This window comes from Colletotrichum higginsianum, chromosome 2 (genome assembly GCF_001672515.1).
Source record: "Colletotrichum higginsianum IMI 349063 chromosome 2, whole genome shotgun sequence".
NCBI classification, from domain to species: Eukaryota; Fungi; Ascomycota; class Sordariomycetes; order Glomerellales; family Glomerellaceae; genus Colletotrichum; species Colletotrichum higginsianum.
In genome coordinates, this window is record NC_030955.1 from 1,606,110 (window position 1) to 1,627,050 (window position 20,941).

At 55.9% G+C, this 20,941-nt stretch overlaps 3 protein-coding genes across 3 annotated transcripts; 1 reads left to right on the forward strand and 2 right to left on the reverse strand.

Moving 5' to 3' along the window:
• Positions 1-8,310: 8,310 nt before the first annotated feature.
• Positions 8,311-9,781, reverse strand: CH63R_02251 (Ornithine aminotransferase; the record flags this gene model as incomplete). The annotated part of the gene is made up of 3 exons (XM_018297226.1): positions 8,311-8,448; positions 8,516-9,217; positions 9,284-9,781. The coding sequence occupies 3 exons, from the start codon at positions 9,779-9,781 to the stop codon at positions 8,311-8,313; spliced, it is 1,338 nt and encodes a 445-aa protein (XP_018162042.1).
• A 1,972-nt stretch (positions 9,782-11,753) lies between these two features.
• CH63R_02252 (Alg9-like mannosyltransferase) lies at positions 11,754-13,903 on the forward strand (the record flags this gene model as incomplete). Its single annotated transcript, XM_018297227.1, has 4 exons — positions 11,754-11,969; positions 12,068-12,289; positions 12,369-12,559; positions 12,634-13,903. The coding sequence occupies 4 exons, from the start codon at positions 11,754-11,756 to the stop codon at positions 13,901-13,903; spliced, it is 1,899 nt and encodes a 632-aa protein (XP_018162043.1).
• A 730-nt stretch (positions 13,904-14,633) lies between these two features.
• On the reverse strand, positions 14,634-17,580 carry CH63R_02253 (RhoGAP domain-containing protein; the record flags this gene model as incomplete). Its single annotated transcript, XM_018297228.1, has 2 exons — positions 14,634-16,891; positions 16,947-17,580. 2 exons carry the CDS (start codon positions 17,578-17,580, stop codon positions 14,634-14,636), a joined length of 2,892 nt encoding a protein of 963 aa, XP_018162044.1.
• Positions 17,581-20,941: the final 3,361 nt, after the last annotated feature.

Consider the following 20,941-nt stretch of genomic DNA (forward strand, 5'->3'; position numbering starts at 1 on the left):
GTCGTCATGTACACGTCCGAGGTCGTGAAAGAGAGGATGATGCAGATGGGTTTGGTTGATGAAAGGAGAAGGAAGAGTTCAGCGCGAAGAAGCAGAGACGAGGCGGGTAGGTAGAGCTTCGGGTAGCAGCCTGAACCCTGGGATTGTTGTTTCGGTAGGCAGAGAGACGGTAAACTAGGCGGCAGGCAGCTATCCGATAGGTCGGAGACGCACAAGCACAGTGTGATGATGCAGAATGGAAGGGCCGTCGTGACGTCCGTGTGCGAGTGTAGAATGGCCGTCTAGTGTGCAGACGACGCGATCGGGAGAGAAGCGAAAGTCGACCGAAGTCAAAGGCGGGCAAGGATGGGTATATCGGTTTGTCGAGCTGAGAGCGAGCGGTGATCGGAGGGGTGGGGGGAAGGGTGGGAGGCGCGGAAGGGTCGAGAGAGGTGTGACTAATACGGGTGGGCGATGAGCGTTGGAAATCAAGCCAAGCAGTCGAGGTACCAGCCGTTTGAGGCTCTCGTAGTAGGCATGCGGGAGAGTTTGGCAGAGTTGGAGAGAGAATGTACCTTTGCAGGACAAGAGTCAGGCAAGATCCAAGGTCAAGCCAATGACTCGGAGCTCTCGAGACTGTGACGTTTGTACTCGGCAAGTACCCTGGCTGACAGACGATTGTAGGAGAGGCAAACGGCGGTACCAACGGTGTGTGTGGGATGTAACGTATATACTCGGTATACGCACAGGTCTCGGAGAAGATGATGGCGGGGGTGCAGAGAAGTCGAGGAAGGTCGTGGGTGGTGGGAAAGCAAAGGAGACGGGAGGAGCAAGGAGCTGCAAACGGGAGAGAAAAATAGAGAGAGAAAGAGAGAGAGGGAGAGAGAGCGAAGTCGAGGTTGGCGACAGAAGAGGAAGAAGGGCAGTTCGGGATGGGGGGATGGGCAAGCGACGTAGAAGAAGGTCGAGCGATGCGCCGAAGGAGAGAATCGAGTGACAGAGAGACAAGTCGGGAGTGACGAGGACGGATGGGGCGCAAAGTGGATAAGGGCGATTAGATAGGGAGGTGGTTGCAAGGCCGCCGTGGTCGTGGTGTGCGCGTGGTTGATGCGATAAAGGGTACCTAGCTCATGGTGTGCGGCGCAGCGATAGCGCCAGTTGGCATGGGTGATAGGCGATAGGTGGTGATTGTTCTTTTGGTTCTTTGCTTTTGGGGTTTCTGGAGACGGGCAACCGGGGGTGATCTGGGCCTGAGCAAGATGATCAACAAGATAATGTCTTGGATGCGGTCCCAGGGGCGCTTGGTCAAGCTCCTGATACGGGATGTAGAAGATGCCTTGACGCCCTGATGCCCCGATGCCCTGTGGTGGTGGGTGGATTCTGGTGGATGCGGCGCGATGCTGCAGGTAGGTACCTAGATGCCTAGGATAGGAGGACAGGCTTAGGATGTTCTGTACTCTCACACAAACGCAGACACCTGTGGGGCGAGCACTACCTGCGCAGTCAGATTGGTTGTGAGGTGCTTGATGATGATGATGATGATGTTGTTGTTGTTATTGTCAATAGTTGATAGTGCCAGATGTGTAGGGCCATAGAGCACAATCCAAATCCAAAAGAAGGGAACGAGAACGAGGACACCCAACAATCAGAAGAAGGGTCGAATCTTGGACAAACATTAGCAGTAGCCGCCCCCCTCAAATTAGACCTGGGCGGGTGACCTGAGGACGTGCAGTCGGGGGGGATGGGCTCGTGATGCGGTGCGATGCCCTGTCTGGCAAGTGGTGGAGCTCTTTCCCCCAGGCGTGCGAGTGTGCACCTTGCTGCGGCGCTGGGACAGGAGGTACGTACCCTTTCTGTGTGCCTGTCCGCCCACACTCTTCTTCTCCCCTCTGACCTCTCACACACATCGGTACGGCACTACATGCCGTTCCGGAACGCCTAGCCAATGCAGGTGCATCGCGACCGATCCCCGCTCGTATCCTCGTGGTCACTGGCTGACTGGCCAGGGGTCTTTTCTGTGGTGGGACGGGGATGTCATTGGAGAGGGATACCTTGTCTATACCCGTCCGGTCTCGGTCGCTCAAGGGCCAAGGAGGGGACAAGCGAGGATGTGGGGAGCAGACACACGCAGAGGGCGAATGGGGGACTGGGCCGAGTAGGGGTATTGGCTGTCGTCGCAGTCAAATGCCATCATGGCGCGATAAGGCTCATGTATCACGATAAGACTAGGCACGACAAGCACCAAGCACCGAGCACCAAGCACCACCAAGAATGCCTGTGCCGCCTTCACCGCCCACCGTCCATCCGCCCGTATCTTTCACCCCTTCCCACTATCGCCCTCTCATCAGACCTCGAAGCAACAAAAGGGCCAATACACCAAACAGCACGACTGCCGGGGGAGAGGAAAAAAAGGTATACCGTTTGGGTGTTTGCATCTCGTCCCTTTCCCCACCACTCACCCCCCTTGGCTTTGCTTTTCTCCCCACTCGCCGAACTCGCCTAACTTCCGTGTTTGGGAAAGCGGCAGACAACGCAGCATCTCCCTTCCAGGCACTGGGCCGTCACCGACTCACTGCCATGAATCTTTGACTCTACTAAGTGCCACTGTCCACAAGTATTGTTTTGGATCCACGGTGCCCATGACATATCCGTACCTTTTCCAAGTCTGTTCTCTCTCTCTCTCTCTCTCTCCTTCTCTCCCTGTTGGTCAATGTCAAACTCCCGTTGCGAACGAAGCATGTACATTGTACTCATGTACTCCATAGCAGTGGGAACCGTCTTCCGAGACGTAGCTTCCGCCATGCAGAACAATATACTTTGCCTCCTGGAACCCCTTTGGCCTGGCCGCTCGTCCCTTGTCGTCATACATCAGCACATCGTACACGACTACAGATATATCGTTGTCGTAAGAGAAGCTTGTTGCACTCCAACACATCCTTCTCCTCCTTCTCCATCCCGCCCCCGGTCTAACCGTCAGTCCAGCCCAACTCCAATATACGTACATCTCCTCACCTCTTAGATTCTTCAACATGGCACCACCTCTGAAGCACGATTGATGCCTGTAGCTCCAGCGACCCTCTCTCCCTTGTTCCCGTGTATCAGCTTGGCCGTGATGGGACTGTATCCACCCTGGTTGCCGTGTGGTGTGGGCAGCGGCCTTCGCGCAGCTGCAGTACAGTAGCTGCCTGCAATCCACACCTCCCCCAGCATTCCATCCGCCCTTCCAGATGCACGCCAGAAGACCTCCGACGCATGAAAGCCGCCCGCTATTCTCGAATATCCTACTCCGCGCTTTTTCGACACGTCAGTCTTTACGTGGTGTTTCGGTACAGCCCTCGGCCAAGACAATAGGTAAAAGGGTACCGAATCGACCATCTTCAGAACACCGCTCACCCCCGGTAGTTCATGGTCCTGCCTGACGGATACTTACTTACTTTCTGAATTGGCTGATGCCGAGTTCCGGGTACGGGCGGGTGCATTCGATATGTTGCTCTGGCCGACATTGATAGTCTAGACGGCAGGGCGCCTAGTCATCTTCTCCCTAGCAACAGCGCCTCAGCAAACACATGCTATTGTCTCCCTCGTTATCTGGTGTGAGGACGGAGCGAACCGAACCGACTACCACTGCACTAGCCAGCTGTCAACCACGGTTCAAAAGATCCGTCAGAGGCAGTATCACCAAACAGGTCGACCGACTTGGGCGTCCCCGAAAGCTTACAATCACCTAGTCCCCCAATGCCGGCGAGCCATGGCGCAATCTTGTGTTTTCACACTACTGTGTGATACTGGAATACCCAACTGTGTGCCATAGGTCGCCAAAGTCAAAAGTCTCTCCCAACAGTGGTCGGCTTGCCATTGATCGCCTCAAAACTTGGGTTTCTGGTCCAAACAACGCCCCCTGTATGATGGGTATCGGATCCAATCTTGACTAACGGCAAACGCAAGCCCCATACTTTGCAACGAACTTTGCGCATTCAACCACAGTATCCCTGGCTTGGCCCGCCTTGCCTCACCTTGATTTCACCTCGTCGTTCCGGCCACGCTCCCCGTTCTGCCTGGCGCCAGTTCGCCCGCCCGCCCGCCCAACCACCAACCAACTATCCAACCCAGCCAATCAATCAACGAACCGTATCGTTCAGACCTTGCCTCGACTTTGTCCACTTCCGGGATGGGACAAGACACAATGTCCCAGTACCGCCCAACCCCTATCAGACAGACACTCTAGAAGAATAAAACCCCAGCAAACACACCAACAACGGCTACACTATGATGTTACCTTGATGGAGGAGGTCCTCGGGGATCGTTGAAATTGGCATTGCAGCTGCAGCTGCCTTACTCGAGATCCATGGCTCCTTTTCAAACTTCTCAATGAGGCAACGAAAACGCCGCCCTCCCGCAAACATCACCACCTTGCACCAAAGTACCGTTCCGCATCGGTGACCACCACGATGCGCAAGTGCCCCAGGCCAACAACGCCCTTCCGTCGTTTCAACCACGACCTGCTTCTCCAAAGTCATCCTCTTATCCCCGACACAGGCGGCCAACACGACTGTGTCGGCACCAGGCACTCACTCATCCAAGGGGACAAACGAACTTGTTCTCACTTGCATCCTTTTTTTTCTCAGCCACCTCATCGGACTGCTCATTAACAGGAACGTAACAAGTCGCCAGTTATGCTCGTGTGATGCCCCAGGCTTTCCGTCACTCGCATGCAGAAACCCTGTTTCGATTCCTATGAAACCTACTGACATCACAGCCTGTGGCCTCGAGTCGCTCGCACCCCACATGACAATCTGCTCGATGCTCAAGGCAGACGGGCGAAGCTGAAAAGGCCAAGGCAGGGAAAGAGACGTAGACATCTACTGTGCCTGGCAACTGACATCGATGGCGCAACCTCGTAACCAGAATATCCAAGACATTTTCTGTCTTGCTAGCCTAGCTCCAGCTCATCCCCATCCCCCATCCCATGCAAGTGTCATTCGCTGTCCCAAAGCGGCAATCCGACCTGGGGCTCGGAGCCGTCATCCATCCTCCACTGATCGCTCTTGGTTGGAAAGTCGGGAGGGGTTTTCGTTCCCGACTGCACTACTGTGTTCATTATGCTGCCGTCCTGTTCATCTACTGCTGTTATCATAGAATGGCTCGGTGTGTCCGACACTCCAGGCTTGCCAGGAAGCCCCCAACTCAGGAGCAAACATTCCGTCCGAGTGGTGAACATCAGACAATTATTTCGCATCCCCGGCCGATCTTTACACTTTGGTTCTCCCCCTTACACGTAACACGCCCCCAAGCCAGCCATCCCCCCGCGTGCTCCAACTTCAAGCTCCTACAGTAGTTCCAGTCGCCCACCCATCCACCCTATTGGAAGGTGGATGCCCGCATCGCATCACCCGAGGTCCTAGCGTCGAAATGACAGCCTCGATGTTCACCGGCAGCGATCGACAGTTCCCAACCGTCGTCAAGCCAATTACCGACGCCAATCAGTTGATACCACCAAGTTCGAACTCGGGACATAGGAGCGATGGAGGGGGTTGTTTGCTCGCACATAGAATGCGGCTCCAGCTTCTGACGATGATGCCTGGGGACGAGTTGTGTGGTTTTGGACGATGATGGATGGTCCAGAATTGCCATCTTTCATCGATCGGTCCAGACCGTCAGACCACGTTGCTAATTTCCGATCCGCGAGAGGTGCTCGTCACATTCATTCATTTGGGCACACCGTTTCCTTTTCCTTCTTCTTCTTTTGAGCCGCCAAGCGCGCCGCGGAGTCATCGACTTCTCTCATCGTCTCGTCGCCGAGCAGCCTGTCTCTAGTTTCTGCGCCCCCTACATATTCTATGTGCGCCGTGCCACGCAGTTTGGGCTGGGGCGATGCCTCGCCTTCAATGCCGTCCACCACGCAGGGGCGGGACGCCTTTCAAGAGGTCGTACAATCCCAACAATCAGACGCACCGATGTTCCCTGAGAAAGGCTCGGTCCCGGACATAGACGTCTCTATTGGTCCATTCATTTGGTCCAATGGGCCTCTTTCCAATGCTGATCGAGACGGGTTTCAGTATGCAGGCGACTGACCGGTTCGAACACCCCTTTGCGTGATAGGTAAGCCGAGCATGGCAGTCAGGCAGGCAGGTAGGCAAGCCGTTTGTGGTTCTTCGCTGGGTGGCAGTATCTGACATCTACCCGCCAGATACAATAACTCGTCAGAGTTCGTCGTAACACACCCGGCACTATCACGGCTATGACGAGCAACTCGCGTAACATTCGTGGAGTTGCACAAGAGACGGGAGCAACTGTCGATTGTTTTCTGGGTTCGTGAGATCCCGATTATGGTTGTTCGACTCTGCCCATGAACAAAACACTATATATCGCCACATGACGCATGTCAAACACCGGGAGACGGGTTGGACCGCTTCCCCAGGCCACAAGAGCCAAGTTCACATCTTGCTTCCTCGGCTCCTTGGTTGGTCATGGTTCACTGCAGTGTAGATTGAACAACAACACAACCTTTGGCAAAAGCTGGCCAAAACGGCATTTGTTCCGTTCAAGTGGCAGTTCATTCGACCTATTCATCGCACACTACGGCTGCTGGCAGACGAGCATACAACTCGAGGTAGTACGGTCATCCCGACTGGTTTTTTGCTCTCATCATTCTCATGACCCATCATTCCGTTGGTCCCAGTAAGTACTCTGATACTGAGATACTGGACAGGGTACAATTCATTTCTCCATGTCTTCTTTTTACCCCATCTTACTGTCAATATACACATGCTTGTCGGGAAGAGCTCGAGTGGGCTAGACCTGCAGCATCGCTCATGCACAACTATCGCCCGAGTTCTGCGTCTCAACCTTATCCCCGGCTCGAGGGAAACCTACCCAGTCATCAGCGCCGGTCACACGATGATCGCTTCTTCCGGAATATTGTGTGAGACGGGGCACCCGGGACAAAATGGGTAGGGCCCATCCTATCGCCCGCAACAAGCTCTCTGGAAACCGTTATCGCGCCTTGTCCGACAGTGGCATATAACCTCATGCTCGGCCCGTCGAACTATATCGCAATGGGTGTTTGCGTATTGGCACCCTCGCAAGTCCAGACCAGCCAAACAAGCCAGCAGTCATCCAACAACAAAAACAACAACAACAACCCCATTGCTATGCTCATACTGTCCGCCCGCCGTCGCATCATTTCGCCCACGTCGCCAAGCAATTTCGCCCATCTGACTCACCTCGCCGGACGGGAAACGGCCTCATCCGAAAGAGATGTGACACGCCAACGAACCGCCCGTCCATCGGCCAGTCAGCTAGCCACACATTCATTTATTGCTCTATCCAGACAGGACGAGCCAAGACATCAATGCCCGCCCCGGTTTCCCGCAAAGCACAATGAAACCCAAAGTATGTGATCCCCCCCCCCCCCCCCCCCCCGAGCCAACTTCCCTCCTGCGGCCTACGCCCGCAGCCCATAAACTGGTGGTTCTCGAAGCCTAGACCGGACAAAAGTATGGAAAGGGTACACACATCTCGTTGGAACTAGCATAAAGCACGGCAACGTGGGAAGACAGCGAGAAAAGCTTCACTGCAGCTTGACGTGTCCACCTCTTGCCGATATGTGTGTCTGGTCGTCTTTTTGACTAGCCGGCCGGCTGACCAAGTGTCTGCCTGCCGACACCATGCGCAATGCAACGTGCCGAATTGGTACAGCATCAAACAGCTGTCCATACATGAGCACTTACATCCGTATCTCACGGTGGTGGTACATAACGGGCTGGAACAGTTGTATAGCTCGCAAACAAAAAGAACACCGCTCTATTCTCTCGTTTTTGTGCTCTCGCTTGCCTGGTATGTGCTGACCCCGTTCTACCAGGGCCCATCATAGCGCGACAGATATGTAGGTGTATGTACGTCTTAGAAGGTGGCACGAAGGGGCGAATGCTTTACTCCGCCCACTACTTTTTCCCCCGCCGTATGGCCCATGCTCCGAACCGTGTGATGCTGAAGATGATTCCAATGCTGTCTAAGGAATGGACGGGGGTGTGACCCGACCATGCCATGTGAACCCCTTCCACCAATGCCGTGAAAGTGACCTGCTTTTCCCCGCTTTCAAAGACAGAGAAAACAATAAGAGAGTCCAGAATGCAATGCTCCCCAACGCCCAAAGGGTTGTCCAAAGTCTGGTCGCCATTCGTCAAGATCCATACCGACATACCACCACGCACACCATACACTTGTTGGTCCGATAGGAGGCCGACTTGTCTATGATAACCGCCGTTTTTCATCTGTCTACCAGAAGACCTGTCCTCTGTAAATCACCCATCCTCTCACTTTACCAATTGCTCAGTGGTGCGTCGCCTTCTCGACAGTCGGCAACTCCTTGAGCGCCTCGCCGATGATGTTGAGCGCCTTGCGGAGCTCGGTTTCGGAGATGACCAGGGGCGGCGCAAAGCGGATGATGTTGCCGTGTGTGGGCTTGGCCTATTGAGAATAGAAACGTTAGTTTTTCAGACTCGAAACGCTTTTGCTTGGGTGCCGTGCAACTTACCAAGAGACCCTTCTCCTTTAGCAACAGGCAAAGATCCCAAGCCGTCCTGCCGGCGGCGGCAGACTCGTTGATGACAACGGCGTTCAGGAGTCCCTTGCCGCGCACCAGTTCAATAATGGGCGAGTTGAAGGATCTGATGCCTTCACGGAAGATGTTGCCCAGCTTCTCCGCCTTGGCCGTAAGGTCTTCCTCTTCCATAATCTCCAACGCGCGGATCGACACGGCGCAGCCAAGCGGGTTACCGCCGTAGGTGGAGCCGTGCGTGCCGGGCTCAACCACAAGCATGATCTCCTTACTGGACAGGACACAGCTCACGGGGTACAGACCACCGGAGATGGCCTTGCCCAGTGTCACCATGTCGGGCTTGATGCCGGCCCACTGGGAGCACAGCATCCGTCCCGTGCGGCCGATACCGGTCTGGATCTCGTCGCAGATGAAGAGCACGTTGTGCTTCTTGCAAAGCTCGTGTACTCTCTTCAGGTAATCGTCATCCGGCACCACGACGCCGGCCTCGCCCTGGATCGGCTCGATGATGATGGCAGCAGTGTCCTTGCCATGCGCCTCGAACACCGCCTCAATATCCTCAACGTTGTTGTAGCGGATGGGCTGGCCGGTCGACGGGTTAAGGGCTCCGATGTTGGGGACATAGGGACCGTAGTTGTCCCTCGACTCAGGATCGACGGACAAGGAAATGGCCGTCATCTGTCGGAAACGTCAGCGTCAGCGCTCGGGGGATCGGTCGCTAGCAGTCGGCCTGGGATTACTCACCGTGCGACCGTGGAAGTTGTCGTTCACCGAGAAGACGAGAGCCTTGCCCTGCTCAACGCCCTTGACCTTGTAAGCCCACTTCCGCGCAATCTTGATGGCCGTCTCGACAGCCTCAGCGCCCGTGTTCATGGGCAGAACCATGTCGTAGCCGAAGACCTGCTTGATCTTCTCTGCCCACTTGGGGAAGACGTCATTGTAGAAGGCTCTCGAACTGAGGGTCAATCTACTGGCCTGCTCGGTCAATGCCTTGACCAGCTCGGGGTGGCAATGGCCCTGGTTAACGGCGCTGTAGGCGGAGAGGAAGTCGAGATACTGATTGCCCTCGGGGTCCCAGACGTGAACGCCACTGGCGCGGGCGAAGACAACGGGAAGCGGATGGTAGTTGTGAGCAGCATTCTCGTTCTCGGACTTGATCGCGGCGTCGGTAGACGAGGCGTGATATCTGGAGTCAACACTGCCGTTGGACTGAGGGGCACCGCCGTTTGCGTGGGGAGCCATTGTGTCTGGAAGTGTCTGGGACGTTGTCTTGTTTGACTGACGATATACGTGGGAGGATACAGGTGTATGAGGTTAGTTGGGGGTATCAATTGGGTTGCCAGAGAGTGTGTGCGACTTTGGGACAAGTGGCTATTGAAGTAGAGTTTGTAGGCAGAGAGAGAGAGAGAGAGAGAAAGAGAGAGAGGGGGGACATCAAGTGAACGAGGGGCTAATCGCAGGGTCTTAGGTAATTATACCCTGGCGGCCAGCGAGCATCCTCGACCCTTGACTAAAGGACTCAAGGGCGATACGAAAGCAGAAACCGGGCCAACATCCATGACAAGAGGAGGGCGGCGGCGGCGGCGGCGGCGGTAGCAACGTGGGCAAGGATCGAAACAAAGCCCGGAGCCGGACGGGAAGGGGAAATGGGGGAAAAGAGTGTGTGTCTGGCTGGCCGCAGGCAGAGGAACGAGGAAAACCTGACGGCAACTGGACCATGACCTGGAACCAAACTCTTGGTGTCGGAGTCAGAAGGCGCGCCACTATGCCTCTAAGTGCAGGTATGTTCCCCTAAGCGCAGGTATAAGCGGCTCAAGTGGGTGAGTGGGCAGGATGACGCCCGAGGGGACCATGTAAGGGAAACCATCCCGGTGCCATTTCTAGTCACATGGGTGGTGACGGGGAGGGGGGGTGCGGCCGAAGCAAAGCGGTGCGCTCGGTGATTTTTCGTCCCTGGAGTAAGGATCTCGTAATGGATAGGAAAAGGTAAGGGTTGCTCGGTTTTGCCGCGGGGAGAATGAGGGTTGGAGAGATACTGACCGTCGAGCATTGGTGGGTGAGACTGGGTGGAATGTTGCGTGGCGATGGAAGGTGAGATCCAACCAACAACCACCTCTTGCCAATGGGGGCGGGGCTAGAGGAACGACACAGGGACGGGACAGGCAGTCGGCAGCTATGACAGAGTTGCTAGAGGACGGAAGGGGAGGGGAGACGCCGATAACGGGCATCTGTGCTCAACGTTGGAGAGGCACAGCAACAAGTGAATATCATCTGCCTGCCTATCTATGCTATCATTTCTTGTCATTTCAGACATGCAGGCCGTTCAAGCCATCGGATAGTGTAGCGATATGTCAGTTCAAGGCCGCATCATTGGAAAGAATGAACCGGCCAAGCCATGGAGACGTGAGACTGACTAACCGACAGAGAAACAACCAAGAAGAACGAGGAAAGCCCAAGTCTCGTCCAATGACGACGTGTCTATTTCCTATTTCCGCTGCTCGGAGCCAATGGGATGGCTCATTAAGATGGAGGACATAACAAGGATCCAATGGGAGGCTGTCACTATCCTCAGACAAGTGGAAACATCATTGAGCGGATGTAGAATCGTGCCTGAAAACCAAGGTTCTGGGTTAGGTGGTCTCAGGCTTTTTCGGCGACAGCGACTCTCGATGAAGTCTTTAGTGTTTCTTAGTGGCCAGTGACCAGGAAGCAACTGCCTGCCAATGAAACTTTAGCGCTCTGCATCCCGTCTCGACATTCCATTAGCGATCTTAGGACGAGGGTCCGGCCCGGCATCACCACTTTTTTTTCTGTCTTTTCTTTACAGGTCCGGCCCCGGCTTGCGACGCAGAAAACGAGACAAGCTAGGCCTGAGCTCATCCAAGAGTCACATCACCATCAACCACCACTGACACATCATACACACCACTCGCACCGCACACGGACACGCCTGACTCGTCAAATCGGTGTTACTGTCATTCATGCTTCGCCCCGTGACACTCGGCATCAGCGCATCTCTTGTCTCTTTCCCGCCCGACCGATGATTACGCAATAGCTTCCCTCCTCCGTCCGCCGTCAACCCTCCACCGTCCACCGTCCACGGGCAACAACAGCGAACCCCCGCCCCTGGCCCCCCGTCTACCGCTCTTTGCCCTCCCTTCGCCGCTGCCGCCGCCGGCCACCAAGGAGGAGGGGTGCCCACGCTTTCTCCACAATGGCTTCCGTCGGCTCCCCGCTTGCCCGCCCCGAACTCCTAATGGCAGTTCGTAACGAGCACAACAAGCCTGCCGTATTCCGGTCCCTCCTCGTCATCCGTCTCCTCAACGCCTGGTGGGTCCTTACCTTTTTCCAGCCCGACGAGTACTTCCAGGCCCTCGAGCCCGCCTGGCGCATGGCCTTTGGCGAAAGCGGCGGTGCGTGGATTACTTGGGTGAGTTTCTGGAATCACCGCGCTCTCTCCTCCCGTCATCGATTGATCTGTTTCCTCGTCATGCCCTTTTCCTCTCGGCCGGTTGCTGACTTGGACAGGAATGGAGGAACCAGCTCCGCTCCTCGCTGCATCCCGCCCTCTTCGCCGGCGTCTATTACCTCGCGGATTTCGTCGCCCGCCCGCTCCCGTTCGCCAGGCCATGGCTCCTGCTCGCCGCCCCGAAGGCCGCTCAGGCTGTCTTCGCTGCCGCCGGTGACTGGTACACCTGGCAGTTGGCCGTAAAGATCTACGGTGCCGACAGCTCCATCTCATGGTTTGCTGTAAGTCGAATTCCCCATCCCGAGCCCTGTTGACGGTGTGCATGGCCGGAGAGATCTGCCAGCACTGACTTGTATTAAGCTATTCATGAGCATGTTCAGTCCTTTCCAATGGTACTGCTCAACGAGAACATTCTCCAACTCGCTGGAGACCACTCTCACCGTCATGGCCCTCAACTACTGGCCGTGGGAGCTCCTCGGTGAAAGCAGGCCCGAGAAGGAGAATCCCAAGCCTGCAAAGTCAATTCTGCACGCACCAGGAGTACTGATGAGGTACGCGTCTTGCATACCAACTTGATTGAATTGCCTACCTAGGGAGCATCACTCACCAAGCCTCACTCACACAGCCTTCGCTTATCCCTCACTCTCGCGGCCATCGCTGTTCTGCTTCGCCCAACCAACGTGATAATCTGGGCAACAGTCGCAATAGCCACACTGGCTCGGCCCCTCTTCACTCGATCCTCCGTCCTCACGGCGCAGACATTTCTCATTCTTATTCGTGAGGCCATCTTCTGCGGCACCGTCGTGATCTCCCTCTCTCTCGCCTCGGACCGTCTCTACTTTGGCCACTGGGCCTTCCCGCCCTACAAGTTCCTCTACTTCAATCTCTCACAGTCCCTCGCTGTCTTCTACGGCCGCAATGACTGGCACTATTATCTCTCCCAGGGCCTGCCCCTCCTCTCCATCGCCTACCTCCCCTTCGTCCTCGCCGCCCTCTACCGCCCGCCGTCGACACCATCCGGGACCCGCACCCAAACTCTCAAGACTCTTTCGCGGATAGTCTACATCGTTATCGCGACGCTCTCCCTCGTCTCTCATAAGGAGGTCCGCTTCATTTATCCCCTCCTCCCGGTTCTTCACGTCCTCGCCGCCTCGCCCTTGACCAGCTTCTTCACCTCGCCGGCCCCGTCGCCAACCCCCAAGTCCCCGCTCCCCAAGCCCAGACTCCGGCACAAACGCCTTCTGACCTCCGCTCTGGCCCTACACGCTCTCCTCTCCTTCTTCCTCACCCTGCTCCACCAGCCCGCACCCCTAACCGTCCTCGCCTTCCTCCGCAACTCCTACTCCCGACTCCACACCGCAACGTCCGTCTCCTCCAGCCCCATCTCCGTGGCCTCGGCAGTCACGAACTCATCGTCCGAAGAGCTCTTCGCCCTCTTCCTTATGCCATGCCACTCGACCCCCTGGCGTTCACACCTGATCTACCCGACCCTTCGTGCCCGCGCCCTGACCTGCGAGCCGCCGCTCCACACAGCCCCCAACACCCCGGAGCGCATCGACTACCGCGATGAGGCGGACCGCTTCTACGACGATCCCCAGCACTTCCTGGCCACTGAGATGTGGCCAGTCGCCGCGAAGCACACAGGTGACCCCGACGCAGACATGAACGCGTCATTGGCACCGTCCGCAAAGGCCGAGGACATCCCTCGCTACATCGTCGGCTTCGAGGGCATCGAGCCGTGGCTCCTCGACTTCTTTGACGGGCCCCGCGGCCGAGATTTTGGCGTCCGCCCGAAGCGCGTCTGGCAAGGTTGGAACGGCTTCTTCAATGAGGACTCCCGGCGTCGGGGGAAGATCGTTGTCTGGGATACGGGCCTTTACACCACCGTTTCATGACTCAGTGTAAGAGTCGCCCCTTTCAAATCGGGAGTGCAAGCCAGGCGGGTGCCCCAGTTAAAAAGCGTGATTCGGGCCTGGGGTGTGTAGCCGACCCCTTCCTTCAACGGTATACTGTACACATATGTACCATACGCACAAATGTATCATACGCACAAACGGACCAGTCTCTGCACCAAAGTGGTCAACTCAAGGCGCTGAACATATATCTGTGCCCTACAAAACGAGCACGTACTGAAGAATACGATGACGCATGGGCTGGTTCGATATGCGCTGGGAATTCCGCATACACAGAACTAGAGACGCGCGGTTCATAATGGCCACTCTTGATGAGGATTTTCAAAAGTACCTCTTTTTCATAAATACCACGTCAAATCCCATGTAACCTTGTAAGGGGAATAGACCACACCGGGCAACGCCTACTTGACTGAGACCCCTTCATAGCGAGCGAGCCCGTGGGCAATGCATCGCTTTACACCAAGCCAGAGAGAGAAAGAGAATCGAACTACTCCGTACGTCATGGTTCGCACAGCACACATATGCCTCCCTTTTTATTTCGACATGGAACATTGTATCTGGAGTAGCCTCATGCTTGGGCTTCCCTCCTTCCCTGGTTTCAAACCCTGGAAGCACATCGTCATGTCCAAGCGACGCTATTTGCTCTCCAAAACTTAGCCTCCCAAACAATAGCACCAAGCGTTTCGTATTTTCAACTTTGAAGCCGTCATGGCTACCGTGTTTCTTCCGATAGGGATTGCTGCGGCGGTGCTAGCTCCGGCTGAGATGCTGCTGCTAGTTGAGATGCTGCTGGTGGGGGTTGCGCCGGCTGAGGTGGTGACGGTCGGGTCACTGCTGGCTCGGCTGCTGCCGTTGGAGCTGGCACCATTGGTGCTGGTGCTGCTAGCGGGAACGATTTCTGTTGTGCCGGTGTCGACGCCGGCACTGGTGGCGCTGGAGGGGCAACTGACGGTTGAGTCTGTGCCGGCTGAGCTTGTGTCGGTTGAGACGGAAACGGTGGCACAGGCGCCGCATGATCATTTTGCGCCTTCTCATCGGGCTCTCTCCGGATTTCTAGGCTCTTGCCCCTTCCCGACATGATGCTAGAGCCGCCGAGAGAGGACTGCCGATCTGCCGGGGGCGACTTGTTTCTCCTTTGCTCCGCGCTTTCCTTGGCCTCTCGGTATTTGTTCTTAATCCAACCGATGGGGCCCTTGGATTCGTCTTTGCCGTCCTTGTCGCGGGATTCATGACTGCTCTGTGCCTCGGCAGCGTGGAACCCAGTCTCGGAGCTCTCGCCGGTGAAGCTTTTACGTGGTTTGTATCCACCACTTCCGATCGAGGTGACGCTGACATCGGCATTGTCGTTGGATCCGAAGGCTAGACGTGGCGACGTGATTGAAGGGTGATGTTCGTGGCCTCTTTGCCGCGACAATCTCCATCGCTTTTTCTTATCCTTCTCCGGCTCATTTGCATCTGCCGATGCCGTCATGATAGACTCCTCAGTCTGATCAATGTCAGAACCTTCGTTAAATGACGAATGGAGAGATGTCGGGGGTGACTTTTTGCCCTTGAGCGTCTGCTCAGGGTGCAAGGTGCTGCTGGAAGGGACCTGTGATGCGCGTGGGGTGGGTTCTGATGGTGTTTCAACTGAGTTGGATTGCTGACCGACTGGGACGGCTTCATCGTGCTCGGGTATCGGACCACCCACCAGGTCCATGGGATTAGGGGCTTCAACGCTAGGGGACACAGCGGCTGAGTGCGTACCGGCCAAAGATGCAGCCGAGCTTTGAGCGCTCGGGTTCAAACTTCCAGGAATCCGCTTCTTCTTCAACTTGTTCGGCTGCCTCTTCTCGCCCTCGCCTGTGGGAGATCGTTGGAATATGGTCGGGAGGCTTCGATCCTTCATGGGGGTCGTCGTCTCATTCGGATCGAGCAACCTCTCCTGGCTCCGACCTGCCATGCCGGCAGCAGAAGGAGCCAGGCTGGACGTGCCAATCACAGCTGGGGCATGTGAGGCAGTCGAGGCGGTAGGGGAGTGATCAGGGATCTCGACCATCTCCTCCGTCGTCGCCGGGATCATGGGCTCGCGAGGGGACGAGCCGGGGATAGGCGAGGCGTCACGTCTAAATCTACCCGTCTGGAGAGCAGGGGATTTCTTGGAGGGCACGGTGTTGCTCCTGCCGAGTCCACTGTTTGGCGTCGGGGCGAGAGCCGGGCTGTTGGGGGTAGTAGATCCCTCCTGGTGAGAGTGCCGCGAAGACGTTGACCGATTCCTCCTGACCATGCCTTCTCTTCTTACACTCTCGGCGCCAGCGCTTGCATTGGACGCAGAACGGCCCAGACCCGACTTCCTGTTAGGGTTAGGAGTTACTGGCCCACCCGCAGCAGGGGGTGTGCCCTTTTCGATCAGCTGCTTTGTCTTCTCGTCTGTTGCCGTACCCTGCATCCCAATCAAGAAATGGTCCTGGTTTTCAATGAGGAAAATGAGGACGCATTGGTTCAGACGGTACTCCTCTGGCGCCATGGCGTGTTGCGGGTGTGAGAGCATGCCGGGTTGAAAGATGGCAGCGAGGTTCTGGGAATTCATTCGGTTCTCTTCCGACTTGGCGGCGAAAACAGCCAACAGATCCAGGATGTAGAGCAACAGCTGTCGGTTCAGCGGCGGAAGCTCAGTGATGAGTTTTTGGTACTTGACAATGGCGGCCTGCTCGTCAAAGTTCTCCACGAATTGGGGTCCTTCGGCATCACCCACAGCCTGTCTAGTGGCGCCCCGCAGCGGCTCCCGGAATTTCTCGTACAGGTCCAACGGCACAACTGGTTCGGGCAGATCGTTCAGATAGCGTCGGAGGACGTTGGCCGCATCGTGAACGGTGTAGTTATCCCAGACAAGGCCCTTTCCATAGCGGTCGGGAGAATCGAAGATTTGCTTTAGTTCCTTGATGCGCTTCTCGGAGCCGCTGAGACGAAAAATACCCTCTACCGCCGTGGCTGGAACGGAGCGTGAGCAGGCGAAAGTTTGCCCCAGGGTGTTGTGTACACTTACCCTTTTCCTTCAAAAACACGCCGCACTTGGCGACAACGATCGGTACGTAGCCATAAATGTAGCTTTTTCCGTTCTCATCGACGAGGGAGATGGCAACGTTGGCATAGGTGATACTCTGGCGGAGAGGAACGCCGAAAATGCCGTGTGGTCGGTTATCTGCTGGAGAATGGTCAGCACCTGAAGTGGTAGCAGTGGTTGTCATAGTTGCGCGGATCCGCTTGGCGCACTGGCGCACAGGCGTAGCGATGGACAGGGACAGCCTGTTGAGCACACAAGCCAAGCTGAGGGTGGTAGACGGTGTCGCATCACTTGAAGCACAGGCTCTGGGTAAGACAGGGTCGGCGGGCTCAACGACGTAGGCGTCTTGCAGCACGAGGACAAGGCTCAAAGGCATGGTCGAAGTATCGATTGCGTAGTCGACGTCTTCACTGAAGAGGGGTTGCGTTGGGGGCGAAGAATGCGATGCGAGCACAGAAGGGGTTCTACCGTGTTGTTCTTGATGCTTCGAGGGCAGCTTGAAGCCTTTCCACCACGATTTCAAGTCTCTCTTGTTCGGAGTCGAAGGCCCAGCGGGCGCGGTCGAGGTGCTCGTGGGCTGCAAAGCCTGGTTGGGGGGAGGAACAGCGGACGTCATCGCAATGACGGGGCGCAAGTGGTCGGAGCTCAGTTATCGTGTTGTTGCCAGCGCTCCTAGTGATGGTCGGGGAAACCGGGGGAAGACACGATGAAGTATGTCAGGCAGCGTAAAACGACGGTGGGGGAGTCCAAGAAGGGTGCAGAAAGCAGACTCGGTGTCGCCAGTGATCGTTCTTTGGGTCGGTTGCTTGGCCGGTTTGGTGGTGTTTTGCACTGGGTTAGGTTGCTAGGTAGGTATTGGATGTGAGCATGCGCTAAGAGAGGATGCGACGCGCAGGCGGTGATTGGACGTGGGGTTTCTTTTGGCGCGGAAATGCTTCTTTGTCGAATGAAGCGATCTGTCGGTGGTCTCGAGTTTCCACCTCCTTTTTTTCCGTCTCTCTCTTTCTCTATCTCTGAATGTCTAACGCGAAAAAAACTGTTGTCGGTGTCATGAGGATGCTCTGGTAAAGATGAGCAGGTAGGTGGATAGATGCAGGCGACGGTGGGAGCGAACGGCGGGAAAAGAGCGTCGGTGTATCAGAGGTGAGATGATGGCCGAAGTGACTTTTGGGCAGCCTTGACTAAAGACAGCGAGCGGTGGGCGACGATGATGCAGCGCTGGAAGAGGGGGGGGAGGGGTGTGGAAGTCGGTCAGACACGAGCTGCGCGTTAGTGGGATTCTAACGATGGACGATGAAAGCGAGTGACGTTTCCGAACAATGGACGCGACGACGACACGAATCGAATTTCGTGGTCGAACGTCGGTTGAATGGCGACGAGGACGGAAAAGAAGAAGAAGAAGAAGAAGAAGAAGAAGAAGAAGAAGAAGAAAGTTGTTTTCCCCGAGGAGAGAGTTTGGTTTGAGGTCAGGTGGAAGAGAAGGAGGAGGATTGAGGTATGTGCACTCGAGGCGAGGTAAGGTGGGAAGGGTGGGAAGGTGAGTAGGTAAAGTGCAGGGTACCTAGGTAGGGACGGGGTAGGTATGGTGAGGTAGAGGTGAAAGATAATAGTGTAGCTAAGGCATTCGTAGAATTCGCAGAGAGGCCCGCCCAGGTAAAGTGGACGAAGGGGAGGGAGGGGGAGATGCAGGTGCGGGTGCAGATGCCAGTCCAAGTTGCAAAGGTCAAGGTCCAGACCAGATCCAGGTCCAGGTTTAGGTCTAGGTCCAGGTCCAGATGGTCTGTTAGGTCCAGGCCGGGCGTCAGTGTAATGTGCGTGTGCGTAAGGGCCGGGAAAGGTATGGGAGGTGCTGAAATGTATGTGCGGCGCAGTGAAATAGAGAGAGAGAGAGAGAGAGAGAGAGAGAGTGTGTGTGTGTGTGTGTGGTAAGTTAGTTGCCCCGGTCAAGCAAAGGTCGGCAAAGTGGCGTGTACGAATAGAGGGAGCAACATTTGTGCCCCAGGACGGTTAGGTTAGGTGAGGCAGGGTACGTGGGCGGAAGAGGATGGGCAATCGTTCCAGTGAATGGCCAGTTTGAACAAATGAGCGAAGCGGTGCGGCGGTGGCGTCCACATCCAGAGGTTCTACTGTATGATGTGGTAGCAAAAGATGCCGGACAAACAGGGCAAGTATGTATGGACAAGGCAGCCGACTACGCAGACGACCACGACGAAGATGACCAGTAGCATAACATTAACAACACAGCCAGCGACAGCGGCAAACAGACGCTGGCAGACTGGCCGGCACAGGATGAATAGCCCAGGACGAAACAACAGGGTTGTTGCGGTCAGGTGGTCCGGTAAAGACGCTTGTGAGGGATGCCGTAAGGGTGTCGTAGAGGGGAAGATACCGATGATGTCCCCAATGGCAAGGCCTCAACGTCGTTCAGATGGGTTGGCGCTGTGGTCGTCGTCGGATGGAATTGATGATGGCCCCATTGAGGGCAGGGCAGGGACGCTGGAAGAGAGCGAGAAACAGAGCAGACGGGGGGGAGGGTTCAGGGGGCCGACGGGGGGGAACGGAAGAGTGGGAACGGCCATCGAATGAAAAGTACCGTACGCAACAAGGGGAACTTGGTAGAGGCGCAAGTACTTCTCTCCAAGACAGGCTCCAACCCTTCGCCAGGGTGGGGAGAAAAGACTCGTCGAGGCCCAAGGCCTGCAACGGACAAAGTGTGCTACTGCTGCGCAGTTACGTGGGACGTGGGACGTTGGGATGGATGAATGGGTGCTCTGGGTGTCGCCGGCCGCTTCTGTTGGCTGTTAGTGGTTGTTCGTCCCTTGTCGCTGGAGTCTTTTTGGCTTTTCAAACGGCACGGAGGCTGGCCCTTGACGATCCCAGGACACAAGGTGCAAAGAATCAGTGGGCCGGGGGGGCGCATTGTCTTGCTGCACTTGTTCACTGGAACTGGAGCCGCTGACACGCCGCAAGTGGATGGATATGGGCGACTGATGACAGCGCAGTAAGGTTTCGGGGCCTGTGTTGTCCATGTCCATGCATGTCCATGCCTACCTATGCCCACTCGCACTGAAGTGAGGAACAGGTGAGTAAGGACAAAAGGAAAGGAAGTCGAGACAGAAAAGGGTGGCCCTGCCGCCATGAGGTCTTACTCTCAGCGAGATGAGTAATTGTGACTGGCGAGGTGCAAGTGGAGCATCGTGCATTTATCAAGCTAACTAGTTGGCTATAGGTATCGTAAGTCTCCGAAGAATCAATAAATCAATCAATCTTCCATAGAATCTAATAAAGGGAAAAGTGGCTTCATCGCACACTCCCGATGGGTAAGCTTACGCGCCGAGGTACTTTGCGGCATCGACCGAGCGCCAGCATGCGTCATCCCTCTAAATTACTCTGTACATGACTTTGCAAGGCCTTACAAAGATGCTTACATCGAGGTAGGTAGGTAGCATTGAATTGGACGAACTTGACCGTACGACGGCAAGGCCGCCCCGCCCCTGTTCCCTTCTTCAGCCCCGGCCGTCATTCAACGCCTCGCACGAGTCAAGCCTTCTCCAGCCTGGCCGGCGCAGAGTCGCAGGCACATAGAGGCGGGACCCTCCTTGAAAGCTTACCTACACATTAACCTTCGTTCACGTCGTCGTCTCGGCAGCTGCGCCGGGCCACCTGACGGCCGAGCTGGTTCGTTCATGGTTGTTGCCCGTTGGGACCTGAAAGATGCCGTGGGCTTACCCCCACTTGAGCAGCTCACCGGAGCTTGGGGCATCCAAGCACCAGCTGAGGTGGAAGGTGTGAGGCGGGAGTCGTCAAATTTTGAAATTGGGTAAACAAACCATTGCTCCAGTCGAGTAAGCAAAACAAGCCACCGGGAGAGGAGAGAGAGACAGAGAGAAACAAGGGTGAACAAACATGAGTGCAGGGAGCAATGTCCGTCCCGTAGCTACAAGAAAATCCCGTCGCAAGCCAAGAGCTCGGATCGG